The sequence below is a fragment of the Ruditapes philippinarum genome, unplaced genomic scaffold, assembly GCF_026571515.1.
Source record: "Ruditapes philippinarum isolate M1 unplaced genomic scaffold, ASM2657151v2 ctg1734_1_1_1_1, whole genome shotgun sequence".
Classification (NCBI taxonomy): domain Eukaryota; kingdom Metazoa; phylum Mollusca; class Bivalvia; order Venerida; family Veneridae; genus Ruditapes; species Ruditapes philippinarum.
The window spans coordinates 17284-43235 of record NW_026853883.1 but is presented as its reverse complement, the minus strand read 5'-3'; the positions used below and the strand labels follow the sequence as shown (position 1 = coordinate 43235).

At 31.6% G+C, this 25952-nt stretch overlaps 1 protein-coding gene across 1 annotated transcript; it reads left to right on the top strand.

Moving 5' to 3' along the window:
• The first annotated feature begins 121 nt into the window (after nt 1–121).
• On the top strand, nt 122–25924 carry LOC132738236 (probable isocitrate dehydrogenase [NAD] subunit alpha, mitochondrial). Its single transcript, XM_060725696.1, has 11 exons — nt 122–218; nt 3495–3536; nt 4021–4104; nt 4820–4992; nt 5223–5352; nt 5873–6006; nt 6710–6812; nt 10188–10252; nt 12880–12961; nt 20774–20926; nt 22889–25924. Exons 1-11 carry the CDS (start codon nt 180–182, stop codon nt 22970–22972), a joined length of 1089 nt encoding a protein of 362 aa, XP_060581679.1. The 5' UTR covers nt 122–179; the 3' UTR covers nt 22973–25924.
• Nucleotides 25925–25952: the final 28 nt, after the last annotated feature.

Genomic DNA, 25952 nt, shown 5'->3' with positions numbered 1-25952 from the left:
TTATTGACGTAACATATGAAAATATGCTATAAAAGTTAATTATTATCTCACCAACACTATAACCCAATAAATTCTTCGGTCAATAAAAAAATATATATAATTTAGCAGTCTATACCGTAACCTTGAATTTTCATAAATATCACGATTGTATTATTTCACTCACCACCGAAAAGGACGAAATGGCCAATGTCAAGCGTCTGCTAAGCAGTGTGTTGTCGGTAAAAGTCTTAATTTAACTCTTTTTAAGTGGCAAAAACTAAGATTTAGTAGCAATATAAGATATGTTTTCGTATGGTACCAAAAATTAGATTGTAAATCCCAAATATTCAATTTTTTCATTGAAAGCCAAAATAACTGTACATAATTCCGTCTAATCCGAATTTCGGTTATAATACTTTATATAGTATGCATAGGCTGACATTATTTAATAACTTAAGTAGAACATGCTGTATTATTGATTTATTGTCGTTTCATAAACCTTATCTCTGCATTGTTAAAGAACCTTTTGGAGGATGAAAATTTTAAATGAAACTCGAAATAAATTGCCAGCACATGTTTTGAACATTTTGAAATAATTTTTTGTGGGGACGAACTGTAAAAAAGTTGGTCCTTGTTTTGACACCTGCTTGTTGATTTGCATGTGTCAAAGAAAATAATAAATGTTTATTACTGCCAAAAAATTTCCTGAATTTTCATACACATTTTGATTATAAATGGCTTATGATTAAGTCAGATTGAGCAAGGTCTTTTAAATAGAATGGTCCGGAAATGCACTCTTCTTGCTATCCTGGTGTACGTAGTTCCGACGCACCTAAGAAACAATCACTATTTACCGTAACAAAATAAGGTGACAACTAACAAATTACCTAAGCAGTGAAAAATTTATTCATTTCTTCATCTTTTACAACGTTTTTCATTAACTAAAAACTATCGTTAACACAAAAATAATCAATATATGACAAGCATAGATTTCCAATATGGCGGATATGAGAGTACAGAGAAACGACGCATTTGATTGGTTTCTATATTTAATCTTACTAAAACGAAAGTACACTTCCTTTTCACTGCGAGAATAATGTACAGCAATTTTGTAAACAGCACGAAACATTTCAAGCACAAAAGTAAATAAATAAAAGATGACAATTATTTCAGTTAATCAGGATTTCAGTTTTTGAGAAGACTAAATTCAAACATGCTTTACAATGATAACAGGTAGACCAAAACAACAAAGATAACATCTGTTTTATTGCCCTACCACTCACAATTGTGCTAAAATATTTTCTTTCATTAGTAGGCGGCTTTTTACATGTCAGTGAGGTTTCTTTGTACAAGAAAAAAATAAGCAGGAGAGACAGTTTCAGATATATCAGGAGCAGTGTCAGACTCAATGAGTGGCTCATTTTCAGGCAGGAAAGAAGGTTTAAATCCTGGTCCTGGCTGGCTGCATCTTCTGACTGAGATTTCTCTTGCTGTTAATCAGTGAAAGAGAAGAGTTAGACTGGTTTTCAAAGGCTTTCTGAAAACAGACTGCAAAATCTTGGATAACAGTGCTTTATATTTAAATAGGCACTGAATTCAAGCTTACATATGTCATTATGTAATTTAGTGATTGACCTTCCACAGGACCAGTGTCTTTCAAATATAATTTCTATTTGAAAGACCCTGACAAGACAGGTCTCTCAAAATTTATGTCCGCACCTATTGAAATGTTTTTCAAAGGCCTGAAACAACCTATAGATATCCATGGGCTGTAGAACATTGCATGTATGAGCAAGTGAATAAGTAAAATAATCATTTCTTGTCTTGCCCATTGAACAATATTGAAATCGATGTGATATCTATGCTTATGATCATAAAATATAACAACTGGGCAAGATTCAGACCTTTCTGGAAGAAATCAGATGTGATTGGAGATATAGTTTTAATCATATGCTTCAATCACTCTCTGAAACAGTACCATCTGTCACAGGAGTACTACCATTCAGCAATGCTGAATTTATGCCAGTAGCAGATATACAATACAGCATATTGACAAGCAGTAATTATGTCTCTCTGCATTTAAAAAAAAATAAATAGCTGTTGTCATTGAAGTTGGTGAATAATTCCTGATCTTGACTTCAGGATCTGTAAAAAATAACATAGATAATATTAATAATAAAGCAACATAACAAGAAAAGAACTTAATAGAATACAAACTTTAATATAAATGCATCCATAAAGTCACACAATAATGAGCTAACGAGTACACCTTCCTACACAGTGAATTATATATTTGGTGGTCACATACCATGTCATAATACTATCTCATGGCTTTCTAAAAATAGCGGCGAGTTAGGTGTCGGCTGGTCCGACTGTCATTTTATCAATTTTGAGAAAAACTATACTTTCAAAATTATACAAAATTAGTAATAAGAAAAAAAAACACCATTTTTAAGTGTTTTTATTAAAAAGTACGAAAATATTACGTCAAAATCGCCTACTTTCCACATTTTCGCTGATAGAAATCACCGAAATGTTAACTTACAAAAAAGCACGGGAATGACGTCACACGGAAACCCCAAAACGAAATCGAGGTCAAAACAAAAATGGCGTCGTAATTAAGATGCGTCGAAATAAAGTACTGGAGGATACAATTAAACATTTGTCGGCAGAACTTGGTATAGTTTGCCATATGCAATAAATATAATAATAAGTAATTAATATTCAAGAAAAGGGCGAAAATTAAATACAAGAGCAAAAATGAAAATTCTAACGACATGATGTTCTTTAAAAATCTTTAAACTTGTGAAAAAAGGATAAATATTTAAGAAAATAATGTTTTTTAAAGTCTTATCTGTTGAAAAACATAGATTGCTTGTTCAGAAAATTTGCAGATAAAAGGCACCAGATTAAACATCAAATATTTGTAAATAACAATCGTGAAAACTTTTTACATGATACAATTAAATAACATTTTTTCTCTGTAAAATCAATTTCTATTTTCCTATTGAACAACGCATAAATTTAAAAAAGCTTATAAAACTCAGACTTATTTTGAAATATGAGCAGTAAATTTTTACCTTGACACTGGGAACGAAAATTTCATTGCAAATCTATAAAATTGTTCCTTTTTAAAGTAAAAACTAAGCCAGGATTAGTTTTCAGTAATTTTTTTGATCGTTTTAACAAAACATTATATTATAATATGATTTTAGAATGGTGATGTACTATGCCAGATCACAGTCGGTAGATAACCTTATCACATGATTCAGCCGAGACATTCTTTTTTCATAAAATTGGTCTGACTCCAGACCATTCTATTTTAAAGACACTGGATTGAGGTAAACAGAAATATTGCCCTTTTTGAACTTACAAAAACATTAGTGATTATCCAGCCTCTTGGCAAGCACAGATAATAGTAGAGCGTGCTGCCCTACTGACAGCTCTTGCTGTTTATGTAGTTCTATTTTTTTTAATGTTTATGTAAATAAAATATTTTTATCTGTATATTTCAGAGCTATGGGAAGCTTACACAAAGAAACTATAGCTCAGATGGGGTAAGTACAAATTTAACTCCAATATCATTCTCAAACAATTTTTGGTCACATAGTTTTTACATAAATTCTACAATGTCTAATTTAATCTGATCAAATGCATTTTTTTACTTACCTAGCATTTCCAATGAGATAATTTAAGATATGTTTTTTCCTTATTAAGAAGAAATTATTTTTTTTTTAATGAATTTTTTGAAATACAAAAAGAAAAAATGTTATGTTTACTGTCTCTTTCTCAGAGCGTATAGGATTCAACTGTGTCATTTCTTTACCATTTTATTGTGCAGCTTTCATTATTTTTACTTTTTCTATTAAGACAATTTGAATTGCTTATCCCAAAATTCAAACAGTAATGTTGAATTTTGGTGGAAATCTTTAATATAAGCATTTTGCTAGGAAACATATTAAGTATTTCTTGAAGATTAACTGTTGAAAGTACCCACACTCTCAAACAAATTTTCATTCACCTTGATTTTTGTTTTTGCAGAGGAGACTGGTTACTATGATACCAGGAGATGGTATTGGACCAGAGATATCTAGTTCAGTACAGAAAATATTTGGTGCAGCTGGGGTATGTTATTTCATGTTGATTGTAAACATTTACAAATAAGCTGCGGCATTGTAATATGCAAATGTCAAAGTTCCGACCATTTACCCAAATTCGAGGGAAGGGCCACTCTCCTGTCTGTAGAAAAAAGCCTTGCATATGTGCAACTGCCTATGAGCAGACAGGCTTGGCTGTAAAACTGGTGGCATAGACTTCACGTCTAGTCAGATCTTTATTTTATTTTTTGGTCCAAACCAATATTTGTTAAGTGTCTCAGGAATTATTTGATAGAATCTGTATGTCGTGCATTATATGCATGTTCTTACAACTTATTTTATCTCAGTAAGTAAACAATTTGTATCTAATTGCAGATTTATTAGTGTTAAACTACCTTTAGTAATCTTAGATAGTTGGATAATATAATGATCATGTTTAGAATGTTGACCTAGCTAGATCTGTAATTGTGTTGCATATATTTTCAAGTTCAACAAATAACAAACAAAAACATAGTTTTATGGTTCTACTCAAGCGCCAGACTGCTCATGCCTGAAAAGATGCATGGAGGGGGCACCTAAGGCCTTCCCCCACCACTTTAGTTGGAAAGTTGCCATATGACCTTACTAGGGTTGGAGTGATTTTGAAAAACAAGGTGAGAAAAAAAGTGAATTGATTGGGTGAAGAGATTTGAGAGGTGTTATTTTGTGTAACTAATATAAGAGGTTTTATTTCTTGTTTTTAGGCACCTATAGACTGGGAGGAAGTGGATGTAACACCTGTAAAAGGGGCTGATGGGAATTTTCATCTACCACAGAAAGTTTTTGATTCAATGGCAGTGACACAAGTTGGCTTGAAAGGGCCACTGGCTACACCAATTGGCAAAGGACATAAATCCCTGAATTTGGCACTTAGGAAGTAAGGAATAAATTTTATTTTGCACCTAACAGAGGGATGCTGTAAGTTTTGAAATGTTAGCCAGCGCCAACAGAATAATCACTTAATTTCAGGCGGCAATGTGTTAGTCTTTTTTATCTCTAAAACAAAAAGTAACTATAAAAAAAGACCAACATAGTTTTATTAGATTTTAGGTATTTATACAATTTAAGACATCAGATAATCATTTTTGTGTTTGTTTATTTTTGTAGAGCATTTAATTTGTATGCCAATGTCCGGCCATGTAAATCTATAGAAGGGTTTAAGACACCATATGATGCTGTAGATCTAGTTACTATCAGAGAGAACACAGAGGGTGAATATAGTGGTATAGAACACACAGTAAGTAAATCAGATAAATAAAATAGAAATAATAATATAAACACAATATTTTTGAATAAATTGATACAGTCAATTAGTTTTAGAAACATTTAAACTGTGGAACATAATAATCTTTAACAAAAAGCCAATTATTTACGAAAGTTGCAAATGTTGCTTAATATATATACGCCTTCTGATACATATATTATTATGTATGGTAACCAAAATTTTTATATATATTGTACACTTTTTCTTGGAGGCAAGAAGAAAAATAGGCAATATTAAGCAATATTGAAGACTTCATGTTTGTTGACAGTTACCTCCCTTGAACAGTATTAGGAATGCGTTTTGCTGTAACCCACCATATGTATTATATGACTTATTCTATTCACTGTTCCTTAAACCAAATCATGGCAAAACAATTGTAGTTAACTGCTTAATAGTATACTATTAACATCCTTTACAAACTACACTGATTTGAAGATGTATACACTATTGAGCTATATATGAATTAATGATAACTTGAATTTATCTATTATAGATTGTTGATGGAGTTGTTCAGAGTATAAAGTTGATAACAGAACAAGCTTCTATGAGGGTGGCAGAATATGCCTTCAAATATGCCAGAGATAACAACAGAACCACGGTAGTTGCTGTTCATAAAGCTAATATCATGTAAGTCCTACTCTAGTCTCACTGTTCTAGAATTAACTTTTACCTAGCCGGGATAGAAAAGGATTAGCCTTTGCCACCAGTATAGAGCCAGGCCAGCCTGTACTTCCGTGCAGTCTGACCAGGCTCTATACTGTTGGCTGTCTGACCAAGTTTAAGTTTTCAACTTGATATCCCCGTAATTGATATTGGACAGCTCCAAATATAGAATCTGGACTAGACGAATTAAGAAATTCAGCAGGGTATAGGTTTAACATAGGAACTTTTTTTTATCTTGTTGCCGTAACAACAAGCTATATAGACAAATGAGCATGTATGTAAAGTTGAACCAGACTGTTGTTTTCAAACTTTTATATAATGATGTTTAAAATCTTTTTAACTTGCAGAAGGTATTTCCAATGTTAAAGAAAAATAACTTCTTATGAACACTTTTTCATATCTATTTTTCTGTGTATCTGGCCATTCGTTGGTCCTCGTTTATAATTAGCTATGCACTAAATCTCCTGCTATGTTATTGAACTATTTTTTTGATGGAATAGGATGCAATTTGTTCATGATAAAACTCCGTCTAAGGCTAATTATTTTGTGTGTATAACCAGTATCATAAGATAAAAGTCCTTTCCCTTTTCTTGCACAACTCTTACACATATTTTTTTGTACTAACAGTACTTTCAAAAGTCAATATTTTTATAAATGCACTTTGCAGGAGAATGTCAGATGGGCTGTTCTTGAAATGTTGCCGGCATGTTGCAGAAAAGAACAAAGATATTAAGTTCAAAGAAATGTATTTGGATACTGTATGTTTAAATGTAAGTATTTTGCTTCTTTTTTGTCAGTTTTGCAAGTGCAAGGGAGGTAACTAGGTACTTGACTGATAAAATTCTTTAAAAAGAGTTGTCTCCCTTCCCATAGATTTTTTAATGAATTTGGTCTTCTTTTCTGATTGAATTTGCAGTTTTTTGCTTGTTCATAACACATCTGTAAGTGATTTATGTGATTAAGAGACTATGGAAACACAATAATTATCCTCCGCCGAAAGGCGATGGGGGATATAGAAATAGTCTTCGTCTGTCCCTCCGACCGTTTTTGTCTGGAGCATATCTCAAAAAGTATTTGAGGTATCAACTTGAAACTTCAAGGGTGGAAAGATCATATTCATTATTGAGGAGGATTCCAGTGCACAAGAATGATAACTCCACTATGCCTAATTTGTGAGTTATTGCCCTTTGTTATTTTTCAAACTTAATTTTTGTCCGGCGCATAACTCAAAAAGCCTTTGAGAAATCGACATGAAACTTTAAAGTTGGATAGATCTCACAGAGGAGGTGTGCAGTGCACAAGAATGATAACTCTACTTTTCATAATTTTTGAGTTATTGCCCTTTGTTATTTTTCATACTTTTTCACCTGAGTGGAGCATTACTCAAAAGTCTTATAATTTTTGAGTTATTGTCCTTTGTAATTTTTCATACTTTTTGTCCCGAGCTTATTTAAGGTATCAACTTGAAACTTCATTAGTGGATAGATCATATTGAAGGGGGAGTGCAGTGCACAAGAATGATAACTCTACCCTGCATAATTTTTTAGTTATTGCCCTTTGTTATTTTGCAAACTTAATTTTTGTCCAGAGCATAACTCAAAAAGCCTTTGAGATATCAACATGAAACTTCATAGGTGGATAGATCTCACTGAGGAGGTGTGCAGTGCACAAGAATAATAACTCTACTTTTCATAATTTTTGAGTTATTGCCCTTTGTTACTTTTCATACTTGATTATTTTTCACCTGAGTGGAGCATAACTCAAAAAGTCTTTGAGATGTCAACATGAAACTTCATAGGTGGATAGATCTTATGGAGGAGGAATGCTGTGTGCAAGAATGATAACTCTTCCCTTTATAATTTTGAGTTATTGCCCTTTGTTATTTTTCATACTTTTTGTCCTGAGCTTATCTCAAAAAGTGTTAGAGGTATCAACTTGAAACTTCATAGGTGGATAGATTTCATTGAGGAGGAGTGCAGCTCACACGAATGATAGCCTACCCTGCATTATTTTTCAGTTATTTCCCTTTGTTATTTTCAGCCATCAGTATTCACATAGGTTTCAATAGCTTTCATCACTCAAGCCATAAGTTTTCATTACCAAAAGACCCCTTAAAATTGAATTATTCTGCTCTACTACATATATATTCTTACAATGAGCAAACACATTCGGCGGGGGATGGCCATGATAACATGGCTCTTGTTTTGATTTAGTCTCGAAGTGGAATATTTTTGTCAAACTTAAAATTGTTTTATGTTTATAATCTTAATTATTTGATCCTTTCTTTAGTAAGGACATTAAATTTTAAATATTATTTCTGTATAAGAATGAATGTATTTTCTTTATTATGAAGGTGGATAACTACATGTTATGTTATAAATCAGATGCTTAATGCGTATTTGATACATTTGACAGGGTTCGAATTTAGCAATATTTACTACTAGCTAAAATTAGCTTGTCCATTTTATGCTTACTAGCTAAAATAAAAAGTGACTAGCTGAAATTGAGAACGCAAATTTATTAAAATATGATGTACAAATCATATCAAGTTCTCGGGCCATATAGCCATGTAGATGGCCTCTTCTTTCTCTAAACATTGCATTGCATAAGGTGGTTGTTATAAAATGACAACAGTCATAAGCTTTTGAAAAAAACTGACTTCAATATGAGAGAATAATGCCATGGATCATGTAATGTTGAAATAGAATGTCTATGCTAGTGATTAATAAATAGACAGAAAATCTAATTAAATATAAATCCTTAGTCTAGATACTCTGTCTGCAGGTGCAAACATTTTACATGTTTTGCAGGTCATTTGAGTCACGGTTGATGAATCACCCATGACAATATCCAGGTGAACATTAACTTAAGTTCTTACAGTTTTCAAGCTTGCAGTTACTGCCTTCTCAGACGTTTCCTTGATATTTAGATGCAATAGAATCTCCATCAGATTTGTCCGCCGGCTGTTTCGTCATTAGAAAATTCGTTATAGACTTTGAGACATTTTAACCTTGTTTATTTCATGTGATAAAGTCAAGCATAACGGACCGCCTATAAGACTGAAATACTGTTCGGAAAAGGCGTAAAATGAAACAAACAAACAAGCACAACGGGAATCGGATTTTCCAGTACATGTCTATTTATAAAGACCAATCAGAGACGGTTACAAAATTATCTACCAATCGTAGTCGCGGGTACCGATTGACATCATTTTTTTCACGCACATGCCCAAAGAATGGGCACAGGAACTTGAAATTCTATCACTATTAACGATAATATGCGAAATATACCCCCTATATAACATATAGGGGGTATATTTGGAAATTATAATTAATATTGGTTATTTGATAGAATTTCAAGTTCCTGTGGAATGGGCAACCCCCTAAAAATCGGATTTCCGCAATTGGATTTATAGCGAAAATGCGCAAGACTGTCTTTATTTCGCGGCGTTATAAGTTTTGTTTCAAATTTTACACAAACATTTATTGAAAAGAAGACTTTTATATATTTGGGTCCTTTTTTTATTCACTCGCTAATAAATGCGAGTGTCTTTTATTGTTACTCGCTATTCAGAATTTCTACAAGCTATTAGCGTGTTTGCGTGCCTAAATTCGAACCCTGTTTGAATAAATTAAAATGGAAAAACTATAGGAAAAGTATAAATAAATCAAGACTATGTCTACAGACTTAAAGTTTCGTAAACAGTAAAGGTAAAATAAATTCTGTATAATTTAAACTATATGAAACAGTGGTTGACATGTCAGACTAGTAACCTATTATAGCCATAGATTGCTGATGACTTGGGTTCAAACCCCATGAGCAAAACACTTAAAACTTGTTTCCTAGTACTCAAAAGTCAAATATCAAATGTCACAGAGAAATTACCCCTTCTCTGAGGATTGAACCAGTTAATTCTGGATTACTAACACGATGCTGTCCCTAAGCTAAGCAGGCTACCACATTGGATCATTAGTCAGTCACTTATTAAAAAAGTTATTAAGTTATTCAGTAAAGCCTGCAAATTGACAACCAATTGACAACCAAGATCCTAATCATGTGTTAATATTGACGTTAAAAACAAAAAAAAATAACAAGTTTGATTAGCTGAAAAGAAAATGTAATTTTCTTATTGTTTATATTTATAGATGGTGCAGGATCCCACACAGTTTGATGTTCTTGTGATGCCTAATTTATATGGTGATATTTTGAGGTAAGTGAGTGGTAGAAATAAAAAAACCTAATTCTAGCTATATACAGGAATTTTTTCCTTATATTTTACAGCCGAATAAAGGCTGTTTTCCCTAGCCCAAAATAGGTACATTTTGTACATTGTATATTTCCACCTAAAAATGCAATAATTTTCCCCTGAAATGCCCTGTGCAAATTTGTCACCATAACTGTGACTTAACAGCATTCTGACTTATATGAGTTAGTCAATAATTTTAATTGAGTGAAAGACAGAAAGTTGTCTGTATAGATAGCCTGCATGTTACATTGAATTGAAAAAAATGTATGAGTAAATTCCATTCTCAGTTGTTGGAATTTCATTTCAGGTTTTCCCCCTTTTCTGATTTATCTTGCTATATTTTCCCCTTCAGAAAGCCACAGGTTGTTTTTTTGTAAATTTAAAAAGAAATCACTGATAATAACTTTATAATATAAAGGTATATATTGCTATATATTTAGAAGTATGTATTACTTATTGTTGTAAACATACAATGGTATCTTGTAACAAAAGCAAGTATTATATTCCTTTAGAGATAGCTTATTATGTAGCAAAAAAATTACAACTGCTTTTTTTAAATGGACTAAGTTCACTTAAGAGTAATATATATAAGGTGAATACAAAGAATGCAAGGACGGGCACCTGAGGTTTTCCTTCACCAGTTAAACTGGAAAGTGGCCACAAGACATTTACTGCGTTGCCGTTGGTATGAATTAAATCCCCGTAATAAACAAAACAAAAACACACACACAAACACACACAGAAAGGAAGGTACTTGAAAAAGGGAAAAAAAAAAGAAAGTTGATATTGTTTATAATGGCCAAACTGTTTGTCAGTGTGGTGGTGAGCCAATGAAAACATTAAATTAATTGTTCAAAAAAAAAATTTAAATAGAAATTAATCATAAAAAATTCAACAATAAATTAATTATTTTTAATAAAAGTAGTGAGACAAATTTCACTTATTTATGTGCACGAGTCCATTTCCACAATTCATTAATTTATTCTTACTGAAGAAAAGTAAGATAAGTGGTTTGTGTTTACCACAGTAGTGAGCTATTAAATGATGTTGTGGTTGACTAACAACCACAGGAAACATTTATAATTAATAGAATCCTTGTCTTCATGTTGTCAGGTTGACAGCAGGCATTATATCTGTATTAAGATCTACACCAGATCATGTTTTATATTTATATAACTGTAAAAAGTGGTGTGTCAATGGCCGAGTGGTTAAGGTTGTTTACTTCAAACTATTTGCCCCTCACTACTGTGGGTTAGAATCCTGACAGGGAATTACCGGTAGGATACCTTCATGTCCGGAAACAAACTTGTTTTTGCAGACACCTTCATATTTTTCTATAGCAATTGGTCTCAGGCTTTAAGTTAAATGGTTATTTATTACTCACCACTTATGAAAGAATAAAGATGAAAACAGTTTCGTCTCCATTGTGTGACAAAAAAAAACACCCTAACTTTTAACTAATTTTATGTGCAGTTCTATTTATAATGAGAAGTTTTTTATATGTATATAATGTATATATTAAGTTACCACGACAGTTTGACATGGAGATATAACTCTACATGTCACTTCAAGCTGTAAGCTTTTCAGATGTGTGTCAAAATGTATCAAACATTACTTCTTAACATCAGTGTTAGTCACTGTTCCAAACTTTTTTTTTAAAAAAGGTGAAAGGTTATGTGTGTTTTTTTTAAATCTTAATCAGTTGGGAACTTAAGTTATTAGCTTTTGTCTCAAATATTTATAGTTGAAAGGTTTTGTGTTTTCTAGACTCATAACAAGCTTGAACCTAAAGTTGTTCTCATCTCTCTTCAGTATTCTAGCCAGGCCAGCCTGTACATCCATGCAGTCTGACCAGGCTCTATACTGTTGGTGGCTCAATTTCAGTATTTTGATATTGAAATCTCTTAACCTTAATATGGACTGTTCCATTATAAATGCTGGGCAAAAAAATTCAGCAGGTAGGTTTATGGACATTTTGTATTTTGATATTGAAGTCCCTTAAACTTTGAATGGACTTCTCCATTTTCAAAGCTTGGCAAATCCTTTTTAAAAAAATCAGCAGGTCAAGCTATAAGCCTTGCTCGACATCTTTCATTTATTACATATTTTATATTGTCAGTTTTTTTTAGTACAAACAATTTTACCATTACACTTGTCAATCAAAAGCATTTGAAAGAAGATTTTGTTAAACCTAGTGATCTGAACAATAAAAGGGCACTGTTGTGGTTTGTTATACGTGTGTGGGTATGTTTGTCATATGTTTGTCATTAACTATCATCTGCTGATACGGCTTAAAGATCAAATTAAACAATAAATCTAATGTTAATATCACACGGCTTTTTGCACCTTCTATAGCATGGGCCATCATGTGGCCTATTCTCCTCTGGAACACTCTAAAATCATTCAGTTTTCCCCAAAAAATTTAGTTATCATATAGTTTTTCTTTCCCTTCATTGCAAAAATGCCTTGTTATTTATTAAATCTATTTTAACTTATTGTTGCATCAATAACAAACAGAAATATCAGCAAATATTGAAACCTGTTACCCATTTGTGTGACATTTTATATATTTATAATTATCTATTTTTCAGTGATTTGTGTGCAGGTCTGATAGGTGGTCTTGGAGTGACACCTAGTGGTAATATTGGTGAAGATGGTGCCATTTTCGAATCAGTAAGCTCCCTTTTACTTCTTTTGAATTTTTTAAAGACATATAATATTATGTATATCATATTTACTGAAAGTCACATTCTTTTATACTTCTTAGAAATGAAGTGTGGTAATATTGTGCTCCGGAAAAATAATCTTTTGCTCAAAAGTTTTTCATCCAAAAGTAACAAAATTGTGCAAAGTTGAGCGGGGGATTTTACACACTATTTAGGGTCAGTAGTAATGTTAGTTTTCAAGTTAAAGTGCATTTTGTTTACACTAGGTTATCCCCCCTTTTGTTTCTTTATTGATTTTAAATTTAATAAATATAAAAATTATAATAAAAATGCATAATAATCCTTGTACTTTGCATAATGGTAAACAAATAGATACATTACATCAATTACAAATATTGGTTTGATTTATTTATAGGCAGGTTACCTCCCTTTAGTTGGATATATTCATTAAAAATGTAACTGAATTATTTTCATTCAATCAAAATGTAAAGGAGAAAGTAATATAAGGCCTAATTAAAGTAAATTTAATAAGAAAGAATACACAATTAATTTCCCTTCTATGAAATAATATGTGAAAATTGGACTAAAAAATTTCTTTCATAATTGAAAAGTATGAAGATACCATCATATAAATTGTTACTTGGAGTAGATTTTTGCATCATATCCATTATACTTTGTGTGGATTATTGTTAAGATAAAAACAAACTAACCTTTCTTGTGTTGTATAAATTTTGGTGTTTATTTAATATTTAGCCATGTACATCTATAACTGAAAAATAAACAGAATGTCAATTTCATGTTCTCACAATTGTAGAAACTTTATGGTACAAAACAGGCATTGGATTCAGTATTTTCTTGCCTGAATTTTGTCATTATTTTATCATGTAGAACAGAATCAGTTTTAGATTAATCATTTAACCCTTTACCTGCTGAAACTGAAAGTGATAAGCTTTTGCCACCAGATAAAGTCCGGTCCGCATCTATACATACATTCTGGCCAGTGTCTATAGTGTTGGTAGCTTAATTTTGGTATTTTGGTATTTTGAAATACCTCAAGGTTCATATAAGCTTAATTTTGGTATTTTGGTATTGAAATACCTTAAGGTTCATATAGACTGTTCCAAATATCACAGCTGGGCAAATCCATTACACACAGTCAGCAAGTTTAGGGTTTATACCACTTGGTAAAAGCTGAATTGAAAGAGAGATAAAAAACACAACATATTTTTAAAAAATCTTATTTAGAAAATATTCAAAATTATTTAATATAAACATAGAATTTATGAAATGCATAAATATTCACAGTCAAAGTGACACTTTGCATGACATATGTAAAATGCATCTTTTTACTGTCACGCATACTATTGCATTACTAAATAGGTGTTATTTCTACTTATTTTAACACAGTAATGATAATGAATGTGCATTGTCAGTGCCTAAAGCAAATCAGTAAATCACTAAATGCGTACACTTGAGAAAAATTTACATTAACTGCAACAAATTCCGATTTTCATAAAATTAAATATGAATTTGGATAGGTACATTAATTTTTGCATGAATTTAACTAGCATGGGTGCAGGTTTTTATAGAAAATGTATTCCCACTAACCTAGTTGAAAAATAACCTATTTTGATATTTCGGTAATGATTTACAAAATTGATAGATCACATTTGTCTGTGTCAATATGACAACACAATACAGGTGACTTTTAACAAGTTCCGTGTTGCATTTAAGCGCTACTTGAAAGGTTTTCATGCACGTAGAATGCATTATATAGCGTTTGAAGCCGACCTTTAAGTTGAAAGGGGGCGAACAATCATTTTGACTGATTAGATTTAAAGTGTAAATCATGAGATTGCACATCCAAAAAACGATGTATGAAAATACAAAAATGCGATACAAGAGGTCGCTGCAATACAAGTTAGAAATATAAATCTCTTTTTGATTGACAGTTAATGGGTATAAGCATGAACATACATTTTATTCTTTTGCCTATTATTTAGTTGTTTAAATTTTTTTTTCTTTTGAATGGCATCATGATGTAGAACTTCCTCATTTGAGCCGCGTCACGACAAAACCAACATAGTGCGTTTGCGACCAGCATGGATCCAGACCAGCCTGCGCATCCGCGCAGTCTGATCAGGATCCATGCTGTTCGCTTACCAACCCTTTTACAAGTAGAGAAACTGATAGCGAACAGCATGGATCCTGATCAGACTGCGCGGATGCGCAGGCTGGTCTGGATCCATGCTGGTCGCAAATGCACTATGTTGGTTTTGTCGTGACGTTGCTCGTTTCTTGTCTCGTATGGGTTAATGTAGTCGACCTTGTTTTGTTATGAATGGTAAATTTATATGTATACGTATGCATATCTCTGACATATCAAAACATTTCTGCACATTATCTTGCATTCATTTATTCTGCTATGGATCAAGATGACGGTTAAAATGAATTTATAACCCATAAAAGTGATGTTACTCTTGCTATCTGAAATGAGGCCGTAATACCATTCTTATGTTAAAGAAGAAGTTATAATGTGTTGATATAAAATATTAACCTTAGACTTAAAATATGATAATTCAATAAAAATAGTGTTTACATTATTAATTGAAAATAAGACGTTGTTTCCATCTAAAGTTGAAATTTATTTTATACGTTATTATACAGCTTGCATTTGAATTTCATTTCATTATATACTTAAGGTAGATCTGAACCAAAACGTTTAAAGTAAAATTGTAAATATTTAAATCAGTTACAAAGCAAGACAATTTTTTTATGCAGAATCAGTTCAGAAAGGTTGAAATGATCCATCTTCTGTGATTTAAATTAAAAAAGATTTTCATATTCCTATTGAATTTTCATATTCATATAAAATTTTCATATTCCTATTGTTGATTGAATTATGAAAGGACATGTAGCTAGATTGCACATCCATGCATCTGATCAACCTCAAATTCTTTTGGAAGCTTTGTATTATTTTGATACTTATAATTAATATTCTCTCATTAACAATGGATTGTTATAAAATCAAAACAGGACAGGACTTATTTCATGAAGTCAGGGCGGTAAAAGTTAAAGCTGGTATGAGGCCTTATTTGACACTAATGGTGTGTGACTGACCTAGAAATCAATGTGAAAAAAACCCATTGATATTTTATTTGATTGTCGGTTATTTGAGACATTAACTTTATGAAATTTAAGCATATTAAATACACCATTCAGATGCACCTGTAATAAAATATTCGTGATTTATTACCATATTAAGTAAAAAAGTTGATTTGTGATTGACATTTATTAGAGCCATCCTGTCAATAGCTTTCCAACTTGATAAAAGTTATATGGTTGGTATTAAAATAGTACTGGGAGCTCATTAATATTCATGAGGGAACAAAACCGCTATTATTTTGATGTACTGATAAGTAAATTTTTTAAGATTTTTTTCTTTAACCTTTTTAATTCTTGACACTGTGGGAGTGTTTGTGTTGGATAAAATTTCCCCATGTCTGTCTTTTAAAAAATGTAATTGTTTTATAGTTGAACGATTTTATTAGGCGAAATTGATATAATAATACAGTCAGTGTTTGTTCTCGTTTCATACTAAATAAGTTTAGTTTATTTTATACTAATTTATTTTAGTTTGATTGTGTTGAAAGCTATAAGCTTCTTGAAACACTCTCGGACACTCCCAAATTCATTCCTGGAACCAACCAGTACTGTACAAAGCAATGAGTGTAAAGTTTCTTGCTCAACGGCTTGCCCCTGAAGGTGTTTGAACCCACATGGCCAGCAATCCTTAGATTACTAGTCTGACGTGTTAACAACTTGGCCATGCTGCTACTGTTTAAAGTGTTGGGATGCATGATAATTTACCCTTGTTGGTCCTGCTTATAAACTGCGGAAGAAAAGTGGATTGTGGGGGCATGACTGTGTGCTGTGGACACAATTTCACAGTTTACAAAAATGAATCTACCATATCGTTGGTTGTTATATTTTATTTTATATATTATGAACCCCCCCCCCCCCACTTCCTCTCACATTATTGACATTTCCAATATCTTAAATGGTCTTTTGTCCATCTGTCAGTTTCAGGGAAAAATTCAAAAATATGAACTTTCTGAATAGCAAACAGTGCAGACCCATAATAATGATCAGACGGCACTGATAAGATGGCTTATCCTGATCTGCACTGGTAACATGGGTAGAATTAGTTGCTACCAGTAGGCGTATAATTATAAGTATCAACCCTTCCCCCCGCCATCACACCAATAAGCATTATGGATCGTTCCAAATTCAAAGCTAGATCCACAAGTCCACTATACATAGTTAGGCATAAAGAAAATTTTTTAAAAGCTTCATAATTCGTCCCCATAGTGCAGTAACAGGTTTCACTCCTATTAAATTATATTAGGAATTAACCAGTTACTGCTTTAGGGTGACACGTATTATTGTGTTATTTTTAGCATCATGATTCATATGATCACAGAGTAATGCATGGATTAAGTGCAGAATCATGATAGTTCATGATTTACAGATGTGGTTGCTCTATTTTTAGCAACATCATTGTCATGATCGTCATTAAATGTCAAAATCTGCATGATTAAGGGGCACATAGAGTCAATAGATGCAACCTTTTTAGACAAACATCTAATTTAAAAATATCCGGAAGAAAATGAATTTGAGATACATTTGTAGAGGTGATTCATATAACATTGATATACAGTATGCAGAGTACATTGCAGTACATTGATATACAATGTGCAGAGTTTATTGTAATACATTGACATACAATGTGCAGAGTTTATTGTAATACATTGACATACAATATGCAGAATACAATTTGCTGTACATTGACATACAATATGCAGAATACATTGCTGTACATTGACATACAATATGCAGAGTTTATTGCAGTACATTGACATACAATATGCAGAGTACATTGACATTGACAATGTACATAGAATATCAGGAAATGATATGACATAATGGTTGTATTCATTCTTGGTTCAAAGCAAAGTAGATAGTCAGTCATATGTCAGTCATATGTCTCAAGGTTTTAGAGCACTTAGAAATGTCAGTATTTAATTTAAAAAAACATTTTTTTCATAGCTGAAATTAATTGTATAATGCCATTTTCAGAACGAGTTGAAGACACTTGTGTCATGCTTGTAATTTATTTCTTCCTAAATTTGTTTTTAAATGGAGTAATTAAGTTTATATCATAGACTTATATAGTGGCAGTACTGGGTCACAAAAATCGTGTTTTATTGTCTGGTTTTACTATCACGAAAACTCGTGACTCATGTGGACACTTTTTTTTTTTCAATGTGCAAAGTTTTTCGCTTTTTAAGTTTTCTTCATTATTTAAAGTTACTTGTCCATTTCCTGACACTTATGTGGTTTAAAAAACCGTTGTTAAACAAAATAACTAATGCTTTGTTGTGTTGTCTGATTCAGCCGTCCTTGAAACTAGTGGAAGAAAAATAATGATATAAGCTTACGATTCTTTTTGTTTTAGTCAGTTCCCGTCATTAACTAAATGTCTCTAACTCAGGTTGATGTATAGAAATGTATGATTATTACCTTAGGCTGTAGAGATTTTTTTTTCTTGTAAAAAATTAAAGGAAGCTGTGGGGATGATAATATGTTTCAGTTTTAAAAATGAACAAAACATGAATCAAAAAACAATCTTTTCATAATTTTGAATATATATAATATTAATTGAAATAACATCAAGCATGTAGTGTTTGGCATGATTGATTGGTTGCTTGATAGAATTAATGAACTAATTTATGTTTGAATGAAGAAATCAACCTTTTGTTAATTTTGAATATATATGACATAAATATTATAAAAAGTAGATTCAAGCATGTCTGAGTTTGGAATGAATGAACAATTGATTGATTGATTGATTGATTGATTGATTTATTGATTGATTATTTGATTGATTGAATTGATTTATGTATGAATGAAGAAATGATCAAATGAAGAAAAGAACAAATAAATAGACAAAGAAATGAAGCTTTGAATGAGTAAAAATATCTGCCAACTCCAAGGGGAAGAGTATTGGATAAGTACATTTTGTAATAAGGGATGACTGGTTCAAAATAAGGGATGACTGGTTCAAAATAAGGGATGACTGGTTCAATTCTTCGGCAAGGTAGGATTTGAAAAATGATATAACCTGTCCATTTGTAAAGAACATCTAATAACATTTTTACAAAAAATATGATAAAGAAAGTTTCAAAAAATTAAAAAAAAGACACAAATTTTATGTAGTTTTTGTATAGTGAATTCTGACAGATCCGGTGTTAGTGAAAAGGAATATTTTCAGAATTATCCTTTTAAAATTTTTGTGGTTTTAATTTTGTCAGTAACTTTTTACAAATACCATAAACTAAAGGGTTTTTAATTGACTTTTCCTGTTCCTTTGTTTTTTTGAAAGTAAATTGCTTGCGATGACTAAAATTTGTGACTTACATAATGTTAATAATCTCATAAACATTTGTATTTTGAACTTTTACCATGATGTTACTTTTTTCTTAGACTTAAAATTGACATTAAAATTTTGAATTTTTGAAAATTGTTGCAGTCATCTGGAGGCATGCAGCTTTAAAAGTTTGACTGTACACATCTATCAAAACTTTGAATCATTATAATAGCAGTGACATGTCATGCGTAATTCTTGATTACTAGTGACAGTTATTGGGCTTTCTTCTGTTTTGATCCAGGCCCATTATTACATTGTACTTTCTTTAAATCATTTTTTTTCTCCTCCTTCAAACATGTTCAGAAATTAAAGCGTGCAGACAACCTGTGATTGAATATATGAAGAAAGAGCACACGCTGTGAAATTAGTATGCACCACAGGTTAATTACATTTGTTAAGTACTTTGAAAAAATATACATTTGTATATCTGATTCATTAATCAAATTTTTTTATTTTATTTTTTTACATTATTAAGAATTTCAGGTACCTTTTACTTTTTGATTTATTTTCAAAACAAGACTGTACAGTCGTCATAGAATTTTAGTAGTTTGCTTTAGCTGTCCTGTTTTATTTCAACATTAAAGTAAAGGGTAACCATTTTCAATGAACAATCTATTAAAATGTAATAAAAAAATTTAAGACAAATAATCTGGCGGCCATCTTTATGTAATGCCCATAATTTTGATGATTATTTTATTTTAATAAACCTTGTTCTTTATTATAATACATGAAAAAAAGTTAAGAAAGTAAGAAAATGATATTATAGACTATAGGCATAGCAATGTCCTGGGTTTTCTTTGAATTTGGAATTTTCTTATGTCAGTTTCAAGGATTTGCAATGCTAAGGTAATTAAAGGGCGGAACGTAACACCAGCTGATATAAACTTGTTTTAAATAACTTTGATAAAAACTGTCAAATGAATATCTTTAAAGAACAGAATAAAAGCTTTCTTAACAATGTTTGAAATTGTTTAAAATTGATGTTTTTATAGGGGTAATTAAGCTATGAATTTGTTGATTTGCTTGCATGAAACTTGACAAACATTTTCTATGATACATGTATAAGGTTCTTATCATGATGAAAATAGTTAATCCGTCAATTTCAAACAGCCCAATTATAACTTTATAATCTTTTAATTTCATGACATAGCAACTTAATTTATAAAAGACACTGGTCAGACTGGAAGAAAATGAAGGCTGTTGCATATCTCAAATGGTAGTTTATGCTTACTAAGGTTTTGAAGTATGACTAAGGTCTTCCAGTACGTAGAGTCCAGAATTTAATTAACAACATTTGTCTAAATGTTTAAATCTTATATATATTAACAGGTACACGGGACGGCCCCAGATATTGCTGGTAAAGATCTTGCTAACCCGACGGCCCTGTTACTGAGTGCTGTAATGATGTTGAGGTATATGGAGCTCGGAGATTATGCCAGACGTATCGAGACAGCTGCCCTTAGTGTCATCAGAGACGGACAGGTAAATTATACATATATCATGATTTTTCATGATTAGGGATAGCTATCATACTCATGTCAGTGTAAGTGTCACCATCAAACTTTGTTGTTTTTTTTGCTCGTTTAAAGTTGGTAACTTTAAACAACTGAAGGGAATTGGTTAAATTTAAAAACACTTGTTCTCTGTGGTTTTTTAAAGTGATGGGCACAGGTCCCGTAACTTTGAGTCACCTTTTCACAGAGTAATGCCCCTTTTTTTGTACTGTCAAGCACTGAGAATTGTCAAATCTTACAAACAACTTTTGATGTTGACTTTGTATAATGGATTTTTCTTGCCTCTGAATTGGAACAAGTCTATTCAACGTTTAAGGGATTTCAATATACAAAAATACAAAAATGAAGCTGCCAAAGTATATAGAACCCTGATCGGATTGTACTTAAGTGCAGGCTCGCCAGTATGTTATACTGGGGACAAAGGTTAATCACTTTATTAAAGATATATAAAGGCGTTTAGTAGAGGAGAGGTGTAAATATACAGTATGTCCATTTACCGAAACTTGTGTCATTTAAGTTTCATTTCAAACTGTAATCTTCTTTGTGTAAAGTAAAACATACATCGTAACATTTTTATGATGTATTAATGCCTTTTAGCCTTACATACAAAAACATTATGCAATTTAAGTAATTATTATCAATTGTTCACATTTTTAATATGCTTTGAAATTAAACCCTCAGTACTGCAAATTGCTTAAATCAAGTGATTATCATCAATTGTCCCCACTTTTTTGACATGTCATAATCTCTATGAAACGAACGTTTTTGCCCTCGATTAAAACATAAAATATATTTTTAGATCTAATTTTCTTTACGAGCCGCATGCATCATGTGATATATTACATCTGTGCCACTCATTATCTCTATTAAAAAATACATATTCCTATAAATTTTAAAAACATATTTTGTAACATTTCAAAACCTTTAAAAAAAATTTCCTCAAAACATAAAATAGGCTTATTTTAAGTATTTAATAAGTAATAAAATAAAAATTTTAAAAGGAAATGCCATGTTGAATAATTTATTTATTTTTTCATTTTTGAAATAACTTTAAAATAACAGTTGTTCATGGGCCATAACTCTGCCAGATCTAATCCATCATTTTTTTTGTTTAGTTTTTGTGTGTTTACAATTAGAATAACAAAATATTTAATTTAATGTAGTTACAACTGTTTTTATAGCAAAGTTAATGTTAATGCATATTTAATGTATAGTTTTAATGTTCTGTTTATTTTTTAAATTTTTATATTTTATTTAGGAGACTATTTGATTCTTTAAAAGGTTAGACAACTCGTACCTTGCTAATTTATATAAGAGATTTGTCTTTCTTTAAATGTCTGTAAGCTTAGCTCAGTAGGAAGAGCATTGGATTTGTCATACCAGGGTCGCTGGTACGATCCTTAATGCGAGGCAAAACTTTTCCCAGATATTGAATTTAATGGATTATTGTCTGTCACTGCTAAATCGCAAATCAATTGGTCTATTGCCAAGAAATTATTTTGGTAATTACTGGTTAGTTACCCAGCACGGCTGCTTAAGTGGATCAACTGCCAACGTGTTGAAATCAGCATTAATCAACCAACGAAACAGACAAGGGCATAACTTCTACTTACTTACTCTTACAATTTACAAATTTTCAGGGTAGAGGCCCCTTAAATGGAGAAATTGTGAAAGATTTTTGTAATGATCAATCTGTAGTCTCATTCACTACTTATATCTTTTATTAATATATATTTAATTTAATGAAAATTATTTGACAGTTCAGAGAGCTTACAGAAGGTTGAAGATACCTCTAAACTGCCAGCATGTGCCTAAAGGCACACAAGGTCTTTATTTATAAAGTTTCCTTAAGACTGTTACAGTGTCCAATATGAATTAAAACAAATTTAAAAAAAAAATAACTATGTAAATTTGTTTCTGCCCATTACAGATTTTGACGGGAGATCTTGGCGGAAAGTCGACGTGTTCACAATTCACAGATGAAATTTGCAGGAGAGTTCAAGCCATAGAATAAAAACTTAATGATTTCAGACACCTTATCTTTTTAAAATTTTATTTCAAGTGATATGGTATCAGTATCATGATTTTACAGTAGAATGCTTAAGTGTTAAATAACATTAGCTAAAGTTATTGAATACCTCCCTGAAAACATGAATCTCACAAATGTAGAAATAAGATTTTTCCTCATGTTTAGTGCATTGATTTCCCATGTGAGGTGTTCAACTCTTTATTTATTTTTAACATACTGTACATAATTTTGTGCAGGGAATTAAATTAAGCTAATTTCACAAATTATTGATTTTTGATAATTGATTTTTGTAAAATTAAATAGTAAATGTGCTTTATTAGGGTTAAATCTGTGAAAATTTCATTGTTGTTTATTGTACCATTTATGAAGGTGTATTTATTAATTTATGGTTATGATATTTATTGCAATTCTGAACAAAATACATAAATTGAGAGAATATTATGCCTTGAAACATTACATTTTTATTTACATTTTTCTGAATATATAGTAATAGATTGTTTTGATAAGGTTTCATTGAGAGGACTTGTTGCACATAGGGGCTGATTATTATTATTGTTGAAAAAAAGCAGACTTAGTGCTAGCCTCTGAACCTTGTACATTGAATGGTATTAAAAATGGATATTAGCTTGTAAAAAATGGGTTTTATGTGAATGACCTGTCAGCAAATATAACCATACAATGTATTTCAAACACATTTTATACAGTTGTATATAAGTATCTACAGATAACTTATATTGTTATGCTGACAGTTTTTCCTTTGCTGAAATCCTTTATACATTTATATGAATAAAAATGGTAATGTTTGTGTTTTTGGTAAGTATGCATGCAATACTCACACTTAAGAAACAAATTTCCAGCAACAGAAAAACATTGCAATATGGCCTACAAAGAAACAAATTTCCAGCAACAGAAAAACATTGCAATATGGCCTACATAGATAAAAATCCAAAATACCATTTACCATGGAATAAAAGTGTATAAAGCTATATATTTGCTATTTGTGGATTATAGAATTATTGTTTATATCGTGATTAAAATGTTTACAGAATATATAGAATGAAAGAACTTTGTCAGTATATTTTATTGAAAGTGAGTAGGGCATGTGTGAAATCATCGTCAAAACCTACTAGAACAATTGCAGAATATTTTGTTCCAGAACATTTTATTTTGTTCACATACATTGTTCATGTTTATTTAACTACATAGACATCCTTTGCAACAAATCTTTCAAGAAATAACCATTAGATTATGAAAACAACACAATTTTACTGTTTTCATTTTTTTATATAAATATTTCATCAGATGTAGCTTTATACACTTTAATATGAGTCATTTTATCACCTGGGGCGTCCGTGGCCGAGTGGTTAAGGTCGTTGACTTCAAACCACTTGCCCCTCACCGCTGTGGGTTCGAATCCCGACAGGGACTTTGGATTCTTTCATGTGAGGAAGCTATCCAGCTAGCTTACGGAATGCGGTGGTTCTACTCAGGTGCCTGTTCGTGCCTGAAATAATGCACGGAAAGGCACCTGAGGTCTTCCTCCACCAGTAAAGCTGGAACGTCGCGATATGACCTATACTGTGTCGATGTGACGTAAAACCCAAAAAACAAACAACAAACATTTTATCACCTATTGCAATACTTCAAGTGTCATACCTCCTGAGTCCTGGCTGCAATATTAATGGGGTCTGTCAACTGTTTCAAAAGTGAGGCCATCTTGTACACCCATGTGTATTTTGAGTGGACCCTGTATACTGACAAATGTATATTCATCAGCTTTTTAGTACTAAAACCACTTAAATTAACATAATAATTCCACATGTTTGTATGGTTGATCGTGAGATTTATATAATCTATTTACATAATTTATGAATCAATTTTCAGTTCAAGCTTGAGTATTCCAAGAATTGGGAGATACCATATGAGCCACGTCATGACAAAACCAACGTAATGCGTTTGAAAACAGCATGGATCCAGACCAGCCTGTGCATCCGCGCAGTCTGATCAGGATCCATGCTGTTTGCTATCAGTTTCTCTACTTGTAATAGAGTTGGTAAGCAAACAGCAAGGATCCTGATCAGACTGCGCGGATGCGCAGGCTGGTCTGGATCCATGCTGGTCGCAAACCCATTATGTTGGTTTTGTCATGGCACGGCTCATATATTGTACTCACCCCAGCCTCTGTGTCACCATTGCACTTTGCTTAAGTTTTTGCGTGTATATTGGTATCTCCTAAATTACTGAAGGAAATGGGTTGTTCACTTGTTCTCTGTGATAATCTAACTTAAAGGGCACAGGTCCCATAACTCTTGTGTTACCTTTTAACAAGAGTTATACCCCTTATCTTACTGTCAAGCACTGAGAATAGTAGAGCTGTCTTACAGACAGTTCTTGTTTCTCTAAGAAAGTTTTTTGTTACACAAGTTTTATGGCCATGTATTGAGGGATGTTTGGCATATAACACACACCCATGAGGCTTGAGATATACATTATCTAACAACCATTTTTATTTTGCCATATAACATGTCTATAAAATCTTTATAGCTGGTTATACATGCACACAATTCCTAATTAAAAACAGGACACATCCATTAAACAAATGAAATTACAAAACTTTTGATTTATATACAATTACAACAATAGGTTTGTGATGAGCAGTCGCTTTATGACTCTCATTGCAGTGTTTATTATTTATTTAAAGAAGTCCCTCTGATGCAAGATTTTAAACATGTTATACTGTGCAATTCACTATCCCCGTTCAGTTATTCAGTGTTCTTGTATGTTGTATGCAGTAGATTTTGATGTGTTATTCACATTTTTGTTTTATTTAAAGATGTACAATTTTAAGGCATCTTAATTGTATTTAGATACACATGTTATGTATATTGTTTTAGTGCATTATTTTATGTTACAGCTGAAGTTTAGTTTTATGAGAAAGAGAGAGAAAAAAATATCACAGAAAAAA